The sequence below is a fragment of the Mesoplodon mirus genome, assembly GCF_964341445.2.
Source record: "Mesoplodon mirus genome assembly, chromosome: 12".
Classification (NCBI taxonomy): Eukaryota; Metazoa; Chordata; class Mammalia; order Artiodactyla; family Ziphiidae; genus Mesoplodon; species Mesoplodon mirus.
This window is the reverse complement of record NC_138988.1, coordinates 99,338,280-99,361,248: the sequence shown is the minus strand read 5'-3', so window position 1 is coordinate 99,361,248 and position 22,969 is coordinate 99,338,280. Positions and strand designations below refer to the sequence as shown.

At 36.6% G+C, this 22,969-nt stretch overlaps 1 protein-coding gene across 1 annotated transcript in view; it reads right to left on the bottom strand.

The window, feature by feature from the left end:
* The window catches only part of LOC309813177 (uncharacterized protein), a gene marked incomplete at its 3' end in the record, with an annotated part of 262,936 nt that overhangs the window by 131,609 nt on the left and 108,358 nt on the right, over positions 1–22,969 (bottom strand). The window contains 2 exon segments of the mRNA XM_082637755.1: positions 1,530–1,624; positions 7,545–7,619. Coding sequence (XP_082493881.1) covers positions 1,530–1,624; positions 7,545–7,619 — 170 coding nt within the window.

Here is a 22,969-nt window from a genome sequence, read left to right as displayed (position 1 = left end):
TAGAGACCATCACAAATAAGAGTTTCTTAAGAACAGGGAGCTTGTCTTTTTATTACTTGAAAGTTGCATTTCTTATCTACTTTTTTTTTTCCTGGAAGAGGAATGCATACTTCTCGCTTCCTGGGCTTTTTGACTTCCCTTCCTGCCTGATGTTTCTTTTTTTGTTTGTTTTAACATCTTTATTGGAGTATAATTGCTTACAATGGTGTGTTAGTTTCTGCCGTATAACAAAGTGAACAACTATACATATACGTATATTCCCATTTCTCCTCCCTCTTGCATCTCCCTGTTTCTTAAGCACAAGTCTGCATCTCTTGATCAAGAGAACAAGTCATTGGTTCACCTGAAGACCGTACTTCAGCTGCTTCAGGAAAGCACTGGTGAAATTATTGAGACTTTTGCATTTAAGTGAAAACCAGTAGGACTTATAAAAATGTGACTGGATAAAGGAAATTTGAACTGCTACCATTCCTCCTGATGATAGTTCCAGGATGGAAGAGTAAGAGAAAAATCTTCAGGAACCAAATCATAAGGCAGATAAAGTCCCAGGGGGAAACCATTCAGAGCTTGGATCTTGAAGAGCAGAGAGGCCATGGTTTGGAAGAGACGACTTTGACAAGCTACTCCATTTCTTCCTCTTTCCTAGGTTACTCCACGTGTCACACAGCCACTCACTGTGGTTCCTTCCCTCATCCTTGATGAATCCCACCACTGAAAAATCCTGTAATCGTTACCTCTGAGAAGCTCCACTGCTCACTTTTCTATGTATTTTTTCATGTTTGTTATACGTATGCTTGCATAGACAGATAGACCTGTATACACATCTCCAGGTACAGAGAGCAGTAACTATGATCTGCTTAGATCTTAAGTGAACTAAGGTTTGGAATGTGTATCAGCCCCAGCCATCCTCCCAACTCCATCTCTGGACACTGCCCACATCAAATTGTCAGTATTTCTCCACTGAAGTCTTCTCCCCAAGATTTGGCTCAAAATTTTCTGAAAAATCCTTCACCATTCTCAAGCAAATTCAAGCCATCATGTTCTCCAGGTGTTTATGTGTGCATTCTTTTTTTTTAAAAAAAAAAAGTGTTATCATATTACTCTGATGTTTAAACATACATATATTTCATTGAACTATGAGCTTTCCCAAATCAGGGCACATATCACATAGCTTGTAATAAGCATGCAATCAATATTTGTTGAATAAATGACTAATAAAAGAATAGAATGAGTGAAGACTTTTTGAATTTAACGGATTTAAATTTTTTTATTATTTTTTATTTTATTTTTTTTGTGGTACGTGGGCCTCTCACTGTTGTGGCCTCTCCCGTTGCGGAGCACAGGCTCCAGACGTGCAGGCTCAGCGGCCATGGCTCACGGGCCCAGCTGCTCCGCGCCATGTGGGATCTTCCTGGACCGGGGCATGAACCTGTGTCACCTACATCGGCAGGTGGACTTGCAACCACTGCGCCACCAGGGAAGCCCTGGATTTACATTTTTAAATAGAAAGATAGGATACAGTTACTCACCAAACTGAAAATCTGTGTTTCTCCAGTTCCTCCAAATAAGATGTATCCTGAGAATAATCTTCAATTTCTCCAGTTTTCCAAGCAGTTGATTTTTCCTTCACAGAATGAAATGAAATTAAATAAATGGGGGGGGAAAGTATTCTAGCAGGGAGCAGATAGAAAGTTTACCTGGCTTCAGTGACAGTTTTCCCAGAATGACTTATGGAATCATTGGTCATACAGAAGCATAGTTAGCCATGATTTTGTATCGAAATTATTGCTTTATATTCCAGATTCTCTCACTAAATTTTCATGTCTATATTGGCAGACTGTGACATGTTCACTTTCGTATTATCTCACATGGAACAGATTCTATAAATGTTGTTAGAATGAAAACAACAACATCATAACCATGGTTATGGTTTTCGTATTAAATCCAGACTAGTTCAGGTAAAGAAGATGCAGCTTGAACTAGCTTTTAGGAGAAAGGAATTTGGAGAAAAGTTTGACCAGCCAGGCTATTGCAAAGGCAAGGAGTCAGCTGGATTTTTGGATTAGGGGAGCCAAGGAATCAAAGTCCACCAGGATTCCTTTTCCACCCTACCTCTACTTTCTGTTTTAGCAGGCTGCTTCATGCTAGCATTGTTTCCAAAAACTCCTGAGTTCCACAGTCTCAGTAACATCAATTTAAACTCAGGACCATACAATGTCTGTGGAGCTGATTTATGAGAACTTGAGAAAATCATGTGACCCAGGATGACGGTTCCAGAAAACAGATTGTCCCATTGGAGAAACTTAACCCTATAATTCAACCAAGGATTCTGAAGAGCCCCGCTTTGGAGAGGAGTGGGGAGAGAGGGAGCATCTAACCTAGACAGACTCTTCCCTCTTCCACCAAAACAGTTAAACTTGTATTTGTTTATATATTGAAGTCTCCCATACAATTTATTTACAAAATACTGCTGACAAAAAGGCATTTTTAAACCACTAGTTACAGAAGAAGAAAGTTAGACATGACTGGCACTTATAAGATAGTTGTGCTAATATTCTTCTTTCCTTTTCTTTAGACCCTTCTCAAGTGTTTTTGATCATAATTTGTAAGAGGCTCATTACTTGAAATTCCTTAATATCAATTCATACAAGTTTTAGCACAAGTCTGTCGCTGAAATATTTTGCAATTGCAGAATGCTTTTGGGATGCACTGGTGGTAGTAACCAGGAAAACCCTGGAGTGAAACTCAGGTGAAATAGATGTGTCATCAAATCTCTACAAGGCTCATTTCTTTTATTATAAAATTGATTGATTTGATCACCTTAAGAACAAAATTCATTTATGAGAGCCATCAATTGAAGGTACCTTTGGTTGTGGTCTTTTTTATCTTTCTCAGACTCTATAGCTCCTGTGCCAATAAAGGTACTTTTAATCAGATTATTTACTGTTGGTATTTTTAATTACTCCATGCCTGAGTAAGTTAAAGTGTGTCAAAATTCTTTAAAATATATGAGAGCTCTGAATTGTCCCAACTAAACAAACATATTCGATTTGCACACCTTACCTGATTGCTAAAAATATGCTTTTGTAGGTATTTAAACTGTAAATTAGATGGCATTTATTTATGAGATGTTTAGATACTTTATTCAGTCTTACTAAACAGAAAGTTGAAATGGCTATCAAGAATTATACCAAAGATTTGGTTTACCCACCAAAGCCCCTGATTTGTTAAAAAAAAAATAGGTGTTCTATGATATAGTGTATTAAACTGCTTTCTATTTGGTTGATCAGTTAATATCTATCTTGATTGTTCAACTAAATTCATGGTAAAAATGGTATGTAGTATATATTTCCATGTATCTTTCACAGCTCCTAACATGGTAATAAGCACATAGTAAATACTCAAGAATTAGTTATTAGAAGACACTTCATTAAATACTTATATTACAATAATGACAATGGACTACCTCAAGTTGCTAAGTCACAAAGAAAAACACCTGTTAACTCTAAAAATAACAAAAATTTTCTGAACCTTTGGATTTCCTTTAAAGAATTCTTAACGTGCTAAAAATTCCTTCAAATTGGTGTTTTGGAAGACATAAAGTCACAGACACTTGTTCATCTCCAAAGAAATGAACCCAAAGAGGAACAAAAACCCAAAGAAAATAAGAGTTTTAAATCCAAAAAGATATAAATATGTACAGCAAAATTCCCAGGTGAGTGAGTACCGGAGTGTGTGAGCCTGAATGAATGTTCACATGAACACACTCAACAATCTGAACAATCGACCAAGCACAAATTCTTATCTTGGAATCTATGCCTAACAACTAATACTTTAAATAGGATATCATCAACATTTAAAGACAGAAAATAGATCCTCTGGCCCATTACAACTTTAAGTCCCTGAAGCCAAAGAACATTGTTATTAAAAAAATAATACTAATAAAGTGTTCCAACAGCATTGTCTTTAGAAAGATGAATATCTATACTTTAAAAGAGAAATTGGTGGTGGAAATTTGTTCTGGAATGGCATGTTTCACATATTATCTGTATGGCTACTCAGAGTCTGACCAATCGCAGAAACCACCAGCAAATATGTAAATACAAATTGCTAGAATTCAGAATATGATTTTCAAGTTCATAAGCTAAAAATTTGGTGTGTGAGGATGGCCATTCAAATACAGCATCAATGAGGAAGCAATACACATGCACTCTTTCAAACACAACACAAAATGAGAGCCAAGAAGTGTTTTAAAGAATTTTCAGAAACTAAAGTGTATTGTGTTGCAGTCAACAGGGCCAACAAGTGATGGTCAGAAGACTCTCATTCGAGTCTTCTCGTTACTTTGGAAGCTTAAATTATTTAAAGTCCATGAATTTGAGTTTTTTAATCTGAAAAATGGAGATAATATTTGTCTTGCATAGATCGCAGGATTTTTTATGAAGACAAAGTGATATAATAGCGATAAAATTATTTCTGGGGATGGAAAGGATAGAACTTAACATGCTTTAGGATATTAAGGATATAAGTAGCATCTGGTACAGTGCAATATATAGCGTGGGTGATTGAGGGAACATTTAACATCCTTTATTGTGCATTTATTACAGCATTTCTAAGAAGCTGCCTAGTAGAAAATACTATAGGAAGACTTAAGTCTTAAGATATTAATTTATTAATATTAAGATATTAAGATAATATTAAGATATTAAGACAAGATATTAAGTCTCAAAGTTGCCCCTGCTCGCCGCAAATAGAGAAAGCCCACACGCAGCAACGAAGACCCAATGCAGCCAAAACTAAATTGCTTTAAAAAAAAAAAGTTGCCCAGCTCATGAAATGAAAGACCCATTTAATTGTGTTATATGATAGAAAGCAAAGCCCAGGGTTCCTACCTTGTCGTTTAGAGGTTTTTACCCCTTAGCAATAATTCCTTCCATGGACCACTTGGTTAATGAAGAAGGGTGATGATGACGGGACCGATGAGAAGGTAAGTCTTTGTGCAGAGAAAGAGAGCTTGCAGTTCACAGGTCAGTGGCACCAGTGCAGTGGAAAAGCATTGTGGCTCTGGCACAATTAAGCTCCACTTAGCAGCAGCATTTTTTCCCAAAACTCTTTATAGGGTCTTTGTGCAGAGCTCTGGGGAGCACTGTTCATCTGCCCATCTGGCCAGATGAAGAGCAAGGGGATTGTTTCATCAAAAGAGAGAGCCTTAGAAAGAGGAAATAGTGAATAAAGAGCTGAATCCTGAGGATTATGAATGCTTTTGAACTGCCCTGGGAAGATCAGAAATGAACAGCACCATTTTTTAAGAAGGCAGGGGAGGACAGTTTGGGGTGGACGTATGGTGCTAAGAGGCTTGTGTTAATAGGATCACAGAACTGCAAGTCATCGATAACAACAGCAAACACCAGGTGCATCTGAAATAACAAAGCAAATAAATATGACATCATGTTCAGTTCCATCAGTGTTGTTATTCTCATCGAAAAAATAAAAACCCATAGCTCCAAATCAAACCCAGCCTAAATCCTGAGACCATCCAGCAAGAATACTATTTCCTCTTGCTTTAATTCATTTCTGATGTGTGTTCCAGAGAATTTTTCAGGACAAGCTTTCTATTAGCAGTATCCAGGGAGAAGCAAGGTGCTCCTTCCTGGCTAGGTAGTTCAGGATTTACCCAGAGAGACCCCTCGGGTAACTAACCCCTTGGGTTTCTGTTTCTGCCCTCTGGATAACAACTAACATTTCTGACCACTTTGGACCACACATTTTGATTGCTTTCTGGCTCCGTGTTATTTGAAAAATGAATGCTTCACATGTGAAGTTCAATATTAACCTCAGTTTTCCCACAGCTACCCTATCAATTGCCTGGGTTAGAGTCTTTATATCAGTTGAAGATTCAAATTAATTCCTATTACTATGAGAAGACAAGGGGAAAAAAAGAACACACTTAAATTGGCGTAGAGGGTCTCAGATTTAGATTTAGTAGGTGGTATAACCTCCCTTGTACTCAGTCAATTGCAACTTGGGTGTATTTCTGGCTCTGACTTCCCACAGCACTGATGTTACAAAGACGTATTACCAGCAGGCACGAAGCTGCTTCCTAAAGCAGTTCAGAGTTAAGACACCTTCCCAAAGTGCCTGACCCCCAGGGAAGATCTTACTCCTCCAAACAACTGACTAGCAATTTGGGGAGTATAACATTAAAAATAAAATGAAAAAAAGAACTCCTGAATTGAACGGTAAACTCAGAAAATATAGGGAAGAATTTTAGGTTTTCTGAGTGACTGTATTCTTTCTCATCTTACTTAATTTTGTCTTTCTTCTAATCTCAAAATTTATGGTCAACAAATGACATGAAAATTTTAGAAAAATATTTAAAATGCTAATATTAGATCCACAATATCCTAGAAATCTCATAGATGTATCCTTCCTTTAGCCTCCCAAAAAGTATACATAAAACTGCCTAATACATAATATGTATAAAGGATGTAAGCTTTTTTCCTTCGTAGCAAATTGTCCTTGGTTTCCATAGCCTATCCCTTAAATTAAGGTTATAAGACCCAAGAAGTAGAAAACATACACCTGGCTGTAAGGACAAAGAAATAAACAACTTTTTGAAGTATTATTTCATGATGGATACAAATATGGATTCTAGAAACAGACTGGTTCAAAGCCCAGCTATATACACTTGTTAACAATGTTTTTTGGCTAAGTTGCTCCAACTCTCATGCCTTATTTTTCTCACCTTCTAAATATAGAAACTATGTCAATAGCAGTATCTACCCCATTAGTTTGTTGTGAGAATAAGATAGTCATCTGATGTGGAGGACCTGAGAACATTTTCTGGCATCTAGTAATTTCCTAGCACTCAGTGAATGTTATCTTTCACTGTTACAAATTTCACTAAACTTTTGATTTCTAAGCTTTCTTCTTCTGCAATACAGAAACAACTGTAATTGTAAATGCTGTTAAGTAGTCATCTCGACATTAAAAACCCATTTATTTGATTAGATGGTTGTCCACTATTTAGAGATGGAAACAAGGTTTACTTTAAAATCAGTCTTTAGAGAATGGCATGAAAGCTGGCTCTATAGACCTGTACTAATTTAGTCAGCATACTGGAGAATAAAGATAATAATTCAGATAATTTGTATGAGAAAGGGCAGGGTTGGAGAGAAATCTTTTTAATTTGATTTTCTAGCCAGGCTAAATTTTCTGAATACTTAAAACTCGAAGTCACTTGGTCTATATAGATAAAGATTTTGGAAATGGTTAAATATCAAAAAACAGGATCCAGTAACACCAGTAAAATTAATTTAACCAACGTTTGGAAACCCAGGCTATGTAATTTATATAAATTCATCAGGATAGTTTCTGGATAGATTTCATGGCAGCCATGATCATGCCAAATAAATACAGTACAATCAGCACATTTTCTAATCACCCTGCCCAAGATGGAGTCTTGTAGACTGGTTAATTTACCTAAAGTCTTCAACTGCTTAAAGAAGTCTGATTTGGATGTAATAAAAAATTATTAGCATTACTGATTTCACAAACGTCAGCTGCTTTAGTATGCCCTGAACTTCAAAACCTGCTTTGATGACCAAATTACTTTCTACCTGGAAATATATTTTAAGAAATCATAGTTAATAATCAGGACCATCGTTTTCATGGTCAAAGCCAACTTCTAAGCCTTCATCTTACCTTATTGTGTAATTCATGGTCTTCTTTTAAGAGATTGAGATCACAGTCCATAGGGCAGGGACCAATTTTATTAGAAATGCTTCCTAGGGTTAAAAATGAAAGGTGGAAAAAAATATTATAGATTTGTACTTCAGAGGATATGTAAGCTTACACTGCTGAAATCTAAGAGTTTATATAAAGCCTGACAAATGGGGGTAAAAGAAAGAACTCTCTGGAGGCTCTAAGCTGTTCTATGCTCCCAGTTTTAATTCAGTCAATGCATGAACTTCAAGTAGAACTTTACCATTGGCCACACCACGGGGATGAAATTTACAAGCAGCAGCTGTGTCTGATCTGCTTTCCTATCCTCATCCAGGTAGGATTCTCTATCCTCAGCTATGTTTCTGTGATCAAGTTTTCAAAGAAATTTCTCTGTGCCTCACACCAGTATTCCATTATAAAACCTTGAGACTAGACAGTTCTGTTATCTGTGTGTACCCAACACTTCTCACCTGTGCTACCTTTATTATCTTTTGCATGACTTGTTTTATATCAGGGTTTCTCAACTTCAGCATGAGCGACATTTTAGATTGGTTAACTCTTTGTTTGGGGGCTGTCCAGTGTTTTGTAGGATGTTTAGCAGCATCTCTAGCCTCTACCTACTAGATGCCAAAGGCACCCTTTACCTCCCCGCCCTCCCCTAGTTGGAGACAATTAAAAATGTCTCCAGACATTGCCAAATGACCTTTGAGGAGCAAAACATCCCCAGTTGAGAACTACTGCTCTAGATCAAAAACTCCTTGCAGATAATGTGTTTTGTTCATCTTTTTTTTTCCTATTATATCCAGCACAGTGCCTGAAATGGAATGCCTCCTCAACAAATGTTTCTTAAATTATAAACAAAGAAAGATAGTACATAAGCAGGTATATCTTTACCTTTATGACTCTCAATCCATTGGCTTGACCTCTCACTTCAATGAGCCTATTTGCTAAGGCCTATCCCCAGCATCTTGTGACAAATACCTTGGCCCAGAAGCTGCTAGAGATTGGAGTACCTTAATAGAGCCACAGCTTTGACCAAGAGGTTGACCACAAATCTTTTTTTAAAAAGTAGACATGTATCATATACCATACTAGGGATTAAAGGCTGCCATCCTCAGCCCTTTGGAATTGCCTTTGTGTATGTTTTTAAATGAGCTTTCCAGTGTGTAAAGTGTTGAAGACATGGTCTCCATGTCTGCATGCTTTGGAAAACTTTTCCTCCCTAAAGATGAGCCAGCCAGCCTCATGAACATTCTCTAAGTTTTTTATAGTGCCGGTCTGCTGAAGAAAAATTCTTTTACCTTTGCTTCATCTGAAAATGTCTTTATATCAACCTCAATTCATGAAGGATTTTTTGCTGGATACAGATTTCTGAAATGACATTTTTTAGCATTTTAAATATGTCATTTCATTGACTTCGGGTCTCCATTGTTTTAGATGATAATGTCCGTCAGTTTTCAGATCACTGCTCCCCTTTTTGAAATGTGGGTTTTTCTCTTCTGTCTACTTTCAAGATTTTCACTTTAACTTTGGTGTTTAGCAGTTTCATTATGATATTTTTAAATGTAGCTTCCCTTGTGTTTATTCTTTTGGGGTTCACTGAGAGTATTCAATCTATGAGTCAATATATTCCATCAAATTTGGGGGATTTCCAATCATTACTTTTTTAATACATATTTTCTTCCATTTTATGACCCTCTTTTCTTACCTAAGATTCCCATTGTACGTATGTAAAACTATGTGATATAGCCAGATGGGTCTCTGAGTCTCTCTTCATTTTTCTCCCAGCTTTTTCTTTTCTGTATTTCAAATTCGTTAATTTCTTTTAATTCTTGGATTTTTCCTTTCTGAAACTTCCATTTGGTTACATTTTTTATAGTGTCCATGTCTCTGCTGAGATGACCTGACTAATCATTCATTAAAACCATACTATCCTTTAATCATTTGAAAGTGTTTTTTAAAAATTTATGAACATGTTTATAATGGATGTTTTAATGGTTTTTCCTGCTAAATTTAATATCTGAATCATCTTACAGTTATTTTTATTCACTATTTTCCCTGTCTAAGGTTTATATTCTCCTGTTTCTTTACATGTCTAATAATTATAGATTATATAATGGACACTGTAGGACTGTAGAAGACTCTGGATTCTGTTATCTTCCTTGGAAAGATGTTCATATTTTTTTCCTAGTACACAGTTCAATTACTGGCTAATTTTATTAAACTTGTGTAGGCTTAAATTTACATTTTTTCTTTCTTTCTTTCTTTCTTTTTTTTGCTGTGTTGGGTCTTCGTTGTTGTGTGCAGGCTTTATCCAGTTGCGGTGAGCGGGGGCTACTCGTCGTTGAGGTGTGCAGGCTTCTCATTGCAGTGGCTTCTCTTGATGTGGAGCATGGGCTCTAGGCAAGTGGGCTTCAGTAGTTGGGGCACGCAGGCTCTAGGGTGTGTGGGCTTCAGTAGTTGTGGCGCACAGACTCTAGAGCACAGGCTTGATAGTTGTGGTTCACGGGCTCAGTAGTTGTGTCTCACGGGCTCTAGAGTGCAGGCTCAGTAATTGTGGTGCACGGGCTTAGTTGCTCTGTGGCATGTGGGATCTTCCCGGACCAGGGCTCAAACTTGTGTCCCCTGCATTGGCAAGTGGATTCTTAACCACTGCGCCACCAGGGAAGTCCTTACATTTACATTTTGTTTTAGCATTTCTGTGAAAAACTAAGAGTTTCCAAGCCACTCTAACTTACCAGAACTCAACTTCAGGTCTCTAACTCCTCTACCATTACTGTCAGAGCTTTGTTTTAGGCTTAAAATAAGCCTCTCTAGAGCATGGTCTTTATTCCTAATATGCAGACTTTTGGCATCTCAGTTTTCTGTCAAATTGAAAATGAGGTATTAACATGACTCTCCTGACTTGAATGCTACCTCTGTTTCCAACTCTAGTTATCTCTGTTCTTCTCTCAGGTCCATAGTCGTCACTTAGCAAAGCCTCAGTTATTCTCACTGTGGTCATGTACAGCATAACCCTCAGCTAAGGATTCATGGTTGGGGAGTGGTCCCTATACTGATTTCTGGGTTCCTCTCTGCACAGCTCCCTGCTCTTTCTCATTCGGCAGATTCTAGCTGCTTCAGCAGCTCTGAATGCCAAACTTTGTCTCAGCTCAGTGGGACTTTCTCTGCTTGGATTTTGCTTCACTGCTTTAGAGTCAGAATTTTTGCCCAGGTAGACAACCAGGGTTTTCCTCAAAAGTTTCTCTTCTCTCTGGGATCAGCAAGTCTTGTGCTTCCTGATGGCCAATGCTCCATGACAATTAAAACATTAACATGCTTCATATATTCTCTCCAGTTTAATGGCTGATTGTAAAAGAAGAGCTAGTCTGGTACCAGCTACTCTGTCATAGCTAAAATGGAAGTTGCAGTGTTGTTTATTTTTTAATTAAAAGTAGGAATGGATACATAAATTGGTCACAGGTTAACTAGCATCCATGTTTATGTGTTAGTAATATAAATATAAGTTAATTATTTTAGTAATTAACTTTGAAAGTCCACTTTATTTTATGGAACCACTACTCAATTTAATTATCAAATCATCTTATATTGAGAAAAAGATGAAATATTTACAAATAACAGTAACCTGCTGATGCCTTTGGAATGTGTCAGCTGGGATGGAACAGTCATATTTTTAATAATACATGAGGTGCACAAGGAAAACACTTGTCAAAACTGTAGGATGTTTCAGTACCCTATCTATATATAAATGCACATGTTTATAAAAGTGTGTTTTCCCTGTGTTGTGCTAATCTTTTTTACTTGGCATATTTTTAATGGTTTTTCCAAATGACCTTTGTAAAATTAATCAAGGATCTGACACTGTCCTTTGGAGAAAGGCAAAGAAAGAATACTGCTTATAGTAACTTTTGCATGAAGAACAGCCAGAAAATGAAAAAACAGAGAAAACATTAATACTGAAAAAAATTAAAGCCTGAAAGTGGAACTAACTGAAAAATGTTGCCTGTTTGTTAGTAATATTTTCGTGGGACTCTGAAATTTTATTTTCTCTTTATTTTCTAGACCACTGTCTTTGTTCTTAGAGATCAGATGGATTTCTCAAAACAATCTGCTAAGTAAAATATACCACAGTTTTTCAAGAGCTCTAATAGTGAAGAGCATCTCAAATTAAAGCTTAGTAAAATGTATAGAAAATATGTGTAAAAAATACAAATACAGAAAACCTAGAAAAATGTCTGCAATTAGACAGGATGGGAATCTAAAAAGAAATTAAATGTAGTTGTAATACATTTCCTATTCTTTTCTTTGAGAAAATTACTACTGAAGTGAGGAATTTTTTCCTCCTGTAATTTAAATGTTAAACTGCCAGATGTGTGTCTCATGCTTGAAGAGTCGAAGCTTTGCATTATTTAGCATATTAAGAATCACAGAATTTTAAAAAGGGCTCCTTTATTGCCTGGAGGTTCTAATTAAGTAAACCTTAGCCTGGTACATTTAAAACTTGCAATACAAGAGATTTTGTTCTCTTTTTTTCCCATAGTCAAATCACATCTATATAATAAACATGGAAAATCTGAGATGATATAATTTTTCTTTTGCTTGAAGAATTAAAGCTATCTATTATTTTAAGAAGTTTTTAATAGAGGCCAGCAATCTAGAAGACAACTCAGGATTCAAAATACTTTTTAATCATTGCAAGTTGCTTTCCTTATTTATACCAAATAATGTGTGTTTCATAAAGGCATTTCTATACTATCAATCTTACTCTCTCTTCCTTATTTTCCCTGTCTCTGCTGTGATCTCAATTATTCTCCTCTTGTTAGACAAAGGCAATGCTAAGGAGCAACAAGAAGATCATAGGTTTTAGATTGATATTATGTTTTTGTGCATTTCTATGTTCTGTGTATCTGTGTTAAATATCTGATCACACAGCACTAATTAGCTGTCCTTTCAGCAGTTTGTGGAAAGAGTTTCAGCAGCTAAAGTAAAAACCATAATCAAATGGAAGCTCTGTAGGCACCCAACATTCATAAATCATTCCCTTAAATACAGTTATTTTTGCCATTGTAGAAAATGTCAAAGGTGTCAACTCTGTCCAAATATACCACTTAACAGTAACTATTTAATAAATTGACTTGAAATGCATTCAGCTTACTGACAGTTAGAAGCACATGATCTAGTTCACAGTACAAATGAATAGTTTATAGGCCAAAATAAATACCAAAGTACGAATTCTCAACGACACGTTGCCATAACCATGGCTGCAACCACAGACCAAAGTCTCAGCATTGTTTATCTACGGCAGAAACAGATGCTTAAAATTTTTGAAATCTGGTTGTTTATATCTAGTTTCTAGTTAAGAAAGTAAAAATGTTTTAACCACTTTCAAAATAAGGATCGAATATCTCTTTGAGGATATTAACAGTGAATGAACTAGAAATTACATAAATGCAGGTAATGACTTGATAACATTCTCTGCTAGCAGCATAGTTTGAACCTATAAACAATAACTACTTGGATGCTGCCAACATAAATAGATAAATGTTGGTCATAATGTCAAGGAACAAATTCTATCTTTTCTTCATGGGAAGAATAAATGAACAAATTGATCTTCAAAAATGAAACTCCTGGCAAAGGACAAGTACCATAGAATTGGAGTTTAGGTCTGGCCAGGATTAGTCCCTCTAAAGCCTTAAATATTTAGTAAAAGGTAAAGTGTTCCTACTATTTTATGAACTGGTTTCTTAGAAGTGTTAAGAAGCTTAATGGTTTCATATTTGGGGATGTTTTAATATTAGTGGCATCAGGAATGCAACAAAACTGTTCCCAATTTCACTTCTGCCCAAACCTCTAAGGCATAATCTGTCCACATAGACCCTCAACCCATGTGGCACTTTGGTACCATTTATTAATATCAACAGTTAGTTGATTGATAATAATACATTATATTTTATGCAGTATTTTTCAGTTTATTAAAACAGATTTACATATGTTACTTATTTAATTCAAGTTATTTTGTTTACCTTTATAGCCAGCACAGAACCGTAAATATTTCTGCCATCATATCAACCAGTAGTGATCTCTGAATATTTTGCATTTTCAGGATGAAAAATAGACTCATACATGCATGCCTTGCCTAATAAAATATTACTGTAACATAAGAGCAGGAATATACTTGGATATTCTTTCCAAGAATAGTTTTTAAACATCATCCATTTCTGACATCCTTAAAAAGATTGCATCCTTTTATGAAAGTTAGCTTCTTTTCCCCTTATTCTTAAAAATATTAAACTCTCCATCTTAAGCACAATGAAGGAATTCAGAAATTTTAATATGCTGCTCATGAGCTTTCCTTGGTTATCATCACTGACAATTTCATTGAACTTAGAGCACCCAAAGCTACTTAGAATAATAAATTATTTTACCCACTAGTAAGTCCTTATTGTTAAGAGAAAATTACGGGTAAGGATAGAGGGAATCATTGCCCAGTACTGAAATTAAGCAGGATATGGACATAGCCAGGTGCATTTTTCTCATTATAGTAACTAATACAATAACACAAAGGTGATTTAGTGAGCACCTACTGCATGTATTGCACTCTACATAAACTGCTACTAATCCTCAAGTAAGGCCTGTTATCCCCCCTTTATAGGTAAAGAAGCAAATGTTCACAGATTAAGGAACCTGATAAACGACATTAAAGGGTAAGAGTCAGGGTGTGAATGTAAGCCTCCCTGCCTCCTATATCCACATTCTACTTCTTCCATGAAATGTGCACAGGTCTGCATTCTCTTTCAATTTCTTTCTTGCACAATTTCCAGTAGGTAGACAGAGATCAGGGCTAGTTGTCACAAAAAGAAATAAAAACAGAACGTTGACTCAACCTCCTAACTGTTGACTTTTAGCTATTCACACTAGGGAGAATAGGAATAGTAATATCTTGAAGAAAATAATGGTAATAGCTAACATTGTTGAGTTCATACTACATACCATGTTTTAAAGATTTCAATGTCCCAAGTTAGTTACTAATTTTAAATTCTTATCCTCAAAACTGTTTTAAAACACTTCAATGAGTAATAGATTTTACCAATTCAAATTTTGCCTCCTTCCTTGAGGATATTATGCTAAGTAAAGTTTGCTAGTCACAGAAAGACAAATATTGTATGGTTCCACTTATATGAGGGACCTAGAACGGTCAAATTCAGAGAGACAGAAAGTAGAAATGATGATTGCTAGGGATTGGAAGAAGGGTAAAATGGGAAGTTATTGTTTAATGGCTAGAGAGTTTAAGTTGGAGAAGATGAAGAAATTCTGGAGATGGATGGAAGTGATGGGTGTACAACATTGTTAATGTACTTAGTGTCACTGAACGGTACACTTAAAAATAGTTAAAATGGTAAACTTCATATTATCTATATTTTGCCACAACTAAAACATTTTTTACCTCCATATTCCTCAATACCTAAATGAAATGCTAGGAAACTTTTAAAATGCTGTAGTGCCCCCAAAACAAAACAAAAAACTGAGGGGACTTCCGGTTGGGACCAAATGGTATACACTTGTTTCTCCCTTCTTCTCCTCTCTAAGCATAACTAAAAAGCCTGGAAATAATGTAGGATGTAACCAAAGGAAGTTCTGAAAGATATAAAGAGGACTGAGAGATGATTATAGACCCCAGGACTAGAGCAACAGTATAGGACAGGGCAGCCCATGCTCCCTCTCACGCCACCCAACAGAAGAAAGTAATCAGAACGAGCATCTCCAACTCTGTCCTATCCGCAAATAGTGGTCCAGGTAGGACCCTATCTACCCTTAGAAAGGAAGTCCCACCAACAACATCAGGTGAGTCCAGCAGCACTGGAGAGCAGGATAGACCAGAACCTACTGAAATAAGCATCCAGGTGGTTCCCTCTCCTTCCCTGCAGCTTGAAACAGCCCTCCTCCCGCCAAGAGACAACAAACAGGTGACCAAGTGGTACCAGCAGGGGAATCCCACCACAATTAATTCCTAGACCAGAAAGTTTCTTAACATCCTGAGGCTGGAGACTCCCTTCCCCACCTAAAGGCAGCAGGTGGCCAGGCCTGGGGAAGCTCCTTCTGTCCTCCCAGACATCACTAGCAGGGTCCGGTGGGTGTGCCCCAGATATACAAGCTGAATCACGCAGACCAAAACAGAACATTTTCCAATTGCTGAAAGAAAAATTTGTCAACTACAAATTCTATAGCCAGTAATTATCCTTCAGGAATGAAGGCAAAATACATTCTCAAATAAAAGGAAACAAAAAGAATTTGTTGCTAGACCTTCCCTAAAATAATGGCTAAAGAAAGTTCTTCAAACAGAAAGCAAATTATAAAAGAAGAAATCTTGGAGTATCTGAAAGGGAAAAAAAAGAAAAAATCAGAAAAAACATCAAACATGAGTATATATAATACACTCTTTTTACCCTCATGGGTTTTAAAAATCGCATTTGATGACTGGAACAAAAACCATAACACTATGCGTTACCCAAGACAATGATACTTAAAAGTGGGGAAGGTAAAGGGACTGAAATGGAAGTAAAGTACTTACACTTGACCCAAAGTGTAAAATATTGACACCAGGAAACTGAGATAAATCACATATATATGATGCCATACCCAGAGCAACTACTATGAAAAGTACACAAGAGATTTGTTCAAAAATTATCATCAAATCAGGATGGAATCCTAAAGAGGGTTCAAGTAATGCACAGGAAGGCAAGTAAAGAGGAACAGAGGAATGAAAAACAGAGGAAATAATGAGAAAACAAATACTAAAATGGCAGACTTAGTCCTAACATACCCATAGTTACCTTATATGTAAATGGTCTAACTATACCTAGTAAAAGGCAGATATTGGCAGAGTAAATTTTAAAATATGACCTAATTATATGCTATTTACAAAAAAAATGCACTTCTAATTCAATGACAGGATAGATATGTTGCATTTTCATCTTCATTCAGCTCAATTTGAGACATTGTTGTTTTGCTCCACAGATTATTTTAAAGTGTGTTTAGTTTCTAAGGTTTTAAAAGTTTCCTTCTGGTTTTATGTTAATTATTTCTGGTTTGATTTTATTATGATTACAGAAAACATTTTGTATGATTTCAATTCTTTTCAATTTTATGAGGTTTCTTTTATTGGCCCAGGATATATTTGTGAAGGATTCATGGGCACTTGAAAAAAATGTATATTGACCAATTTTACATAATCTCCTCTAGAAAACACAGGAGAAACACTTCCTAACTCATTTTATGAGACCATTATAACAATCCTGACACCAAAGCCAAAGACAGTGCACTAAAAAACAAAACTACAGACCAATATCTCTCAGAAACTTGGAAAATTCTCAAGAAAATATTAGCAAATTGAATCTAACAATGTATGAAAAGAATTATACAGCTTGGATATATGGCTACAGTAATCAAAGCTGCGTGCTGTCGGGACAGACACATAAGTCAATGGAAGAGAATAGAGAAGCCAGAAAAAAGTTTAGAAAAATATGCTAAGTGGCTGATTTTTAAGAAGGGTGCAAAACAATGTCAATGGAGGAAAAACAGCCTTTATGACAAATGGTGTTGGAGCAACTGGCAAAAAATAATAATAGTAAAATTAAAAAAAATTAACCTAAACTTCATTCCTTATGTTAAAAATAATTCAAAATGGATTTGCTTTTTGAAAAAAAAAAAAAAAAAACAGGAGAAAATATTCAGGAACTTCAGGCAATGAGTTCTTAGACTTGACACCAAAGCCTGATCCATAAAAGGAGATTGATAAATTGGACTTCATTAAAATTCAAAATCTTTACTCTATGAAATACCCTGTTAAGAAGATGAAAAGGCAAGCTGCAGACTGAGAGAAAATATTTGCCAAATACATATCCAACAACTACTGGTTTTATTCAGCATGACATGTATTATGGGCAAAAAATCAAGGTGATGAACACCTGATTGCTCCAACAACTAGTTCATCACACTTGGTTAAAACTTTATTTCATGGCACTTATTCATACTCATGATGCCTGATTCCTGCAAGTCTGAAAAAGGGGAAAAAAAGATGTTTTATTACAAGTTTAGGTGAAGGTATAAGGAGACACTATTAATTATGGTTCAAGAAGAAAATGCTGGAACGTTTTAAGAAAATTTTTACATCTTTTAAATATTTGACCTTAGAAAGTTTTATATGCATGTGTCTGTGTGCACATGTATTAATATTTCAATGCTGGAGAAGGCACACTTGCTGATAAAAGCAATACACCAGCCTGAATATAGATCAACTAACTAATGAGAATTTGTTTGGAAAGAGAGGGTTAATAGTATGGAAGGAGAAATATTTGTGCTTTAGGGTTCTGTATTGCTTTTCACTGAATTATGTTTTCACAATCTACGTCTGTTAACAACATTACAGCAGCCAATGTCTTTAACACTAGCATTATGCCTTGTATATGCTTATTTCTATGCATGTTGAAAATATTGCAGGATCTTTTTTACTACAACTTTAAATCTACAAAATTCTAAACACAAGATTCTAGTGAAACAGTTCTGTGTTCATTTAACAAGTTATAGAATACAATCTTAACAACAAAAAAATAGTTGTGGCTCTGCAAACAAAGTCTGATCACACTTGCTGGCCTCTAGTAATGTAAAATATTCAATGTGTCATGTATTTGTGCTACAGAGCATCAAGTCCTTCTATCCTTCATTGCCAAGGTGTCAACATTCAAGCTCAGACTGACTTTTCTAATAAAATGAGTTTAATACCAAAAAAGATTGATTTCCCTCCTATCTCATGCTAAAGGAAATATTTACCTGTTTGACTCGAAAGCCTGTTTTTCTAATTTATATTTCCTATTTCTTACTCCATATGGATCATCTAATTAGACTGCATGGATCATTGTGGATAAAAAGACTGTCGCTTTCTGCCAATTTTAATTTCAATTATTTCCACATTGAACAAAGTCAATCACATGCTCATAAGAAAGAGAACTAAATCAGTCAGACCACTGAAGTGTTCAAAGCCAGCCTCATGTTTAGAAAGAGCTAATGAACCCATTTATTCACATGAGGTCTCACAATGTCATTTATTTTTTATTCCCATTTGGAGTTTGACAAAGATAATACTGAACCAAAGGAAACGCTACCTGCTAAAGGCTTGCAGAAACTACCTATAGTGTATCCTCTTTGGATAAATGCCTATCCATGTTCTATGTATATGAAGCATCTAAAATTGGCAAACTCATGGAATCAGAGAGTAGCATGGTGAATGCCAGGGGCTGGGGGAGGGGGAGGATGGGTATATGCTAATCAATGAGCCTAAAGTCTCAATGATGTAAGATAAGTTCTAGAGATCTACTGTACAACATCACATCCAACTACAGATACTGTATCGTACACTTAAACATTTGTTAAGAGGGCAGATCGCATGTAGTGTTATTACTACAATAAAAAAAATTTAAAGAATGGAAGAGCCTGCAGTAAAAAACCAATATCAATATCATAAACTGGAGCAACTGGAAAGCTATGTCGGATGGGCTGCTACTTTGTCACATGTAAGGTGCAAATTCTCCCCAGTTGGTCATGGTTTCTTTTGTCATAATTTGCATTAGTAAAAACAGAATAAAAGTACATTTTATCCCTACAGTTCTCTATTTCCAACTTCTCCAGATTGTGTGTTCAGCTCTGGGTACTTCTGGGAATGTCCAGGTTGAATAATGGGGCCAGAGACAAGTGTGTCTTGTCACAGGTCTGTAGTAACACTTCCTTCCTAAACCACTGCTCCCAAAGCTTTTTAGAAATGCTCCAATTGTCCTAACCTGCTAGGTCCATTTCAGTGTCTCACATTCAGTCAAGAACTATGATATTATTCGTTGTCTCTATCCACTTCTGCAATATCATTTTGCAAGGACATGTGTCCTAATACCGAGGCACTGAGTATCGGCAGACTAAATGAGAGAGTGGCCAAGGAAAAATGGAATTATTTTCATAGACAGTACATTTTTAGGAGTAATTGCTGAAAACACAAGGCACACTTGCATTTGTTAACATATTTGCCACAAGAGATTAAGGATCACAAACAGACACAGACGCACAGATGTGTGTGCATGCGAACACACACACACACACACACACACACCATGATGTGTGTGTGGAAGAAAGAGTATTTATTACCCCTGCCCTAAAGACCATGGTCAGCAAAGTGTGTATACTGAAAAAGATTTTCAATTGTTTCAAAAAGAAAAGGAAGTTCTTTAAAAAAATAATGACTTCGTTAGTAGCTCTAAAAATATTGATAATATGAGGGGTTTTGAAATGGCTTATGCCAATAGACTGGGAGAATGATAAACCTGTTTGAATGATAACACAACCCCATTGCTTTTTTATGTTCCTTACTGCACTGTTTAATAGCACAGGCAGAGAGGAAAAATTGACTGTGATGAATATATGAGACCAAATAAAATGTTAAGGGTGTAAAATGTCCTGAAAACACAAGCTGTAATCTGATGTTGTCGATCTAATCCACACACACTCTGTAATTAGAAACATATCGGAACAGAGCAGCAGCACATTTGTACTTTTCCCTCAGACCCTTTTTTTTGATCATTCACATGTGACACATTCATTTTTATTGCCATTTCCACTTAAAAAAAATTTTTAAGGTAGCGTAAAACCGCCCATAATGTTTTGAGCCCTTCTAAATTATTTTTCAGTTTTCTCTCCTGAAAGGAAATAACACAGCAAAGATTCTAACCTGATGGAAACGTTTTAAGCCCATCTCATCTCTCTGTGCTCCAGATCCTTTTGACACACCCTTCTCCCTTCTTTCTTAGCGTTAAACTGCTTCTCCACTTCCTTTACATCAGTGGGAACACTTCCCGTATGGGTGTCAGGATCTCTCAGAGGGGTCAGGGGCTGCCCCGCAGAGGAAATGACAAGCTGTGAAATGGAAAAGAACAATTTCTTCCACATGTTCCTCTGCTTCTGGAGCAGCGCGAGGTTGTCAGCCAGCATCACTTTGGAAGCAAGCAGGACTCTGCACCGTAGTCCTGTCAAAACTAATTTACAATTAAAGACCTGCACGACTGCTTAAAGCTTTTTCAGTTCCAGCAGTTTTCTGAAATGACTTTGAGACTGAAGCGGTTCAAACCAGAAACCATTGTTGTAATTAACCCCTAATGGTGAAGAAGCTCACGAAATCAAAGTTTAAAGCAATTATAATTTTTTTAATGAAATCTGTTAAAAAATACAATCCTTACTCTACCTCCGATTAACATCTGTGTGGAGTTTCCCCACCTGAGCCCCAAGTTGGGGAGTTTAATGTTGCAGCTATTGGAAGTCTTCGTCTGTAAATAAAGTTACGAGGTGACAACTTCATTGATCTGTAAGAAGGAAGGGAGGAAGGAAAGAAAGAACAAATGAAGAAACGAAAGGAGGGAAGGAAGGAAAGGAGAAGAAAGGAAGGATTTACCTTGACCGTTTGATGCTTTTTAAAAAAAGATTTAAATTATTTTAAAATATTTTGAAGCATTCCTATGATTTTAAACCTTTTTTTGTTTGTTTGTTTTGTTTTTTGGCCGAGCAGCATTTCGTGTGATCTTAGTTCCCGACCAGGGATTGAACCTGAGCCCCCTGCCCCCTGCAGTGGAAGCACAGAGTCCTAACCACTGTACCGTCAGGGAATTCCCAGCATTTCTATGATTTTAAATTTTTAGATGCGTTTCCATGATACACTAAATAAAGGCATTTTAAAATTGCACGTAGGGCTCCCCTGGTGGCTCAGTGGTTAAGAATCTGCCTGCCAATGCAGGGGACACGGGTTCGAGCCCTGGTCCGGGAATATCCCACATGCTGCGGAGCAACTAAGCCCTTGCGCCACAACTTCTGAACCTGTGTTCTACAGCCCGCAACCCACAACTACTGAAGTCCGCGCACCTAGAGCCGGTGCTCCGCAACAAGAGAAGCCACCGCAATGAGAAGCCCGTGCACCGCAACGAAGAGTAGCCCCTGCTCACCACAACTACAGAAAGTCCACGTGCAGCAATAAAGACCCAATGGAACCCAAAATAAATAAATAAAGTAAATAAACTTATTTTAAACATTGCAGGTAATTAGTTTTTTTATGCAGATTAATCCCTTTGAAACATACTATGGTTCCCTGAGGTTCAATTTTGCACTTAGATAACCAAGTTAGATCACTTATGCTGTTTGAAAATCTACAAATCCACGAGAACAAACGTCATGTCTAAAAACTGCCTCAACATTTCACCAAATGGTGATTCTGAAATAGGCATTCCAAATTCTTAAAAGCTTGGACATATTTTGTAGAAGCACTCATTCCTTAAAAGCTATACGAACATCATTAGAGTTACACACAGCAGGAAATGATTTGGGATGGTCTCTCCACAAACTCACCTCTGTCAGAAGCAGAGTTATGTGTACTAGTTTCAAATAACAGATTCCTAATTTTTCCATAGAAACACGTAACAACAGACTTACAAATTACTAAATAAAAGTCTATATCACTATGGTCTGGGGTAATCAATAGTGCCTGAAACTTGCTTTCCTTATCTAACACTTGAGAGAACGGTGGCCTAAAGACTTCTGGGAACACGTTGTGTAGATTTGTCTAAAACTAGCCATGAGCTCCCACACAGTAGGTCTCTTCATGAATGGACACACTAAATAAGCTCTAGCAACCAGCTGTTCTGAGTTCCAGTTTTATGGGTCTGAGCTGCTCTCCATCCGTGCTTCTTCTCTCACTGCTGTTAATTAATTTGCCTTCCATTCTGCCTCTACTTCACGGCTCAGGTGGGGCATAACAGTGTATACCAGGCAGAACCCTCTCCCCAGGCTGCTTAAAAGGTCACGGAAATAGAACCACACACATATAGCCAATTGACTTTTGACAAAGGTGCAAAGGCAAGTCAGTGGTGAAAGAATAGCCTTTTCAACAAATAGTGTTAGAACAACTGAACATTCGTATACAAAACAGTTTACCTCCGAGGGATCATTGCTCTAAATGTAAAATGTAAAACTAGAAAACTTTCAGAAGAAAACATGAGAAAATCTTGTGACAGAGGGTTAGATAAAGAGTTCATGGATGAGATAGCAAATGTACGATGCATTTAAAAAATTGATAACTTGGCCTTAAACAAAATTCACAACTTTTACTCTGTGAAAGACACTGTTAAGAAAATTAAAAGTCAAACTGCAGACGGGGAGAAAGCAT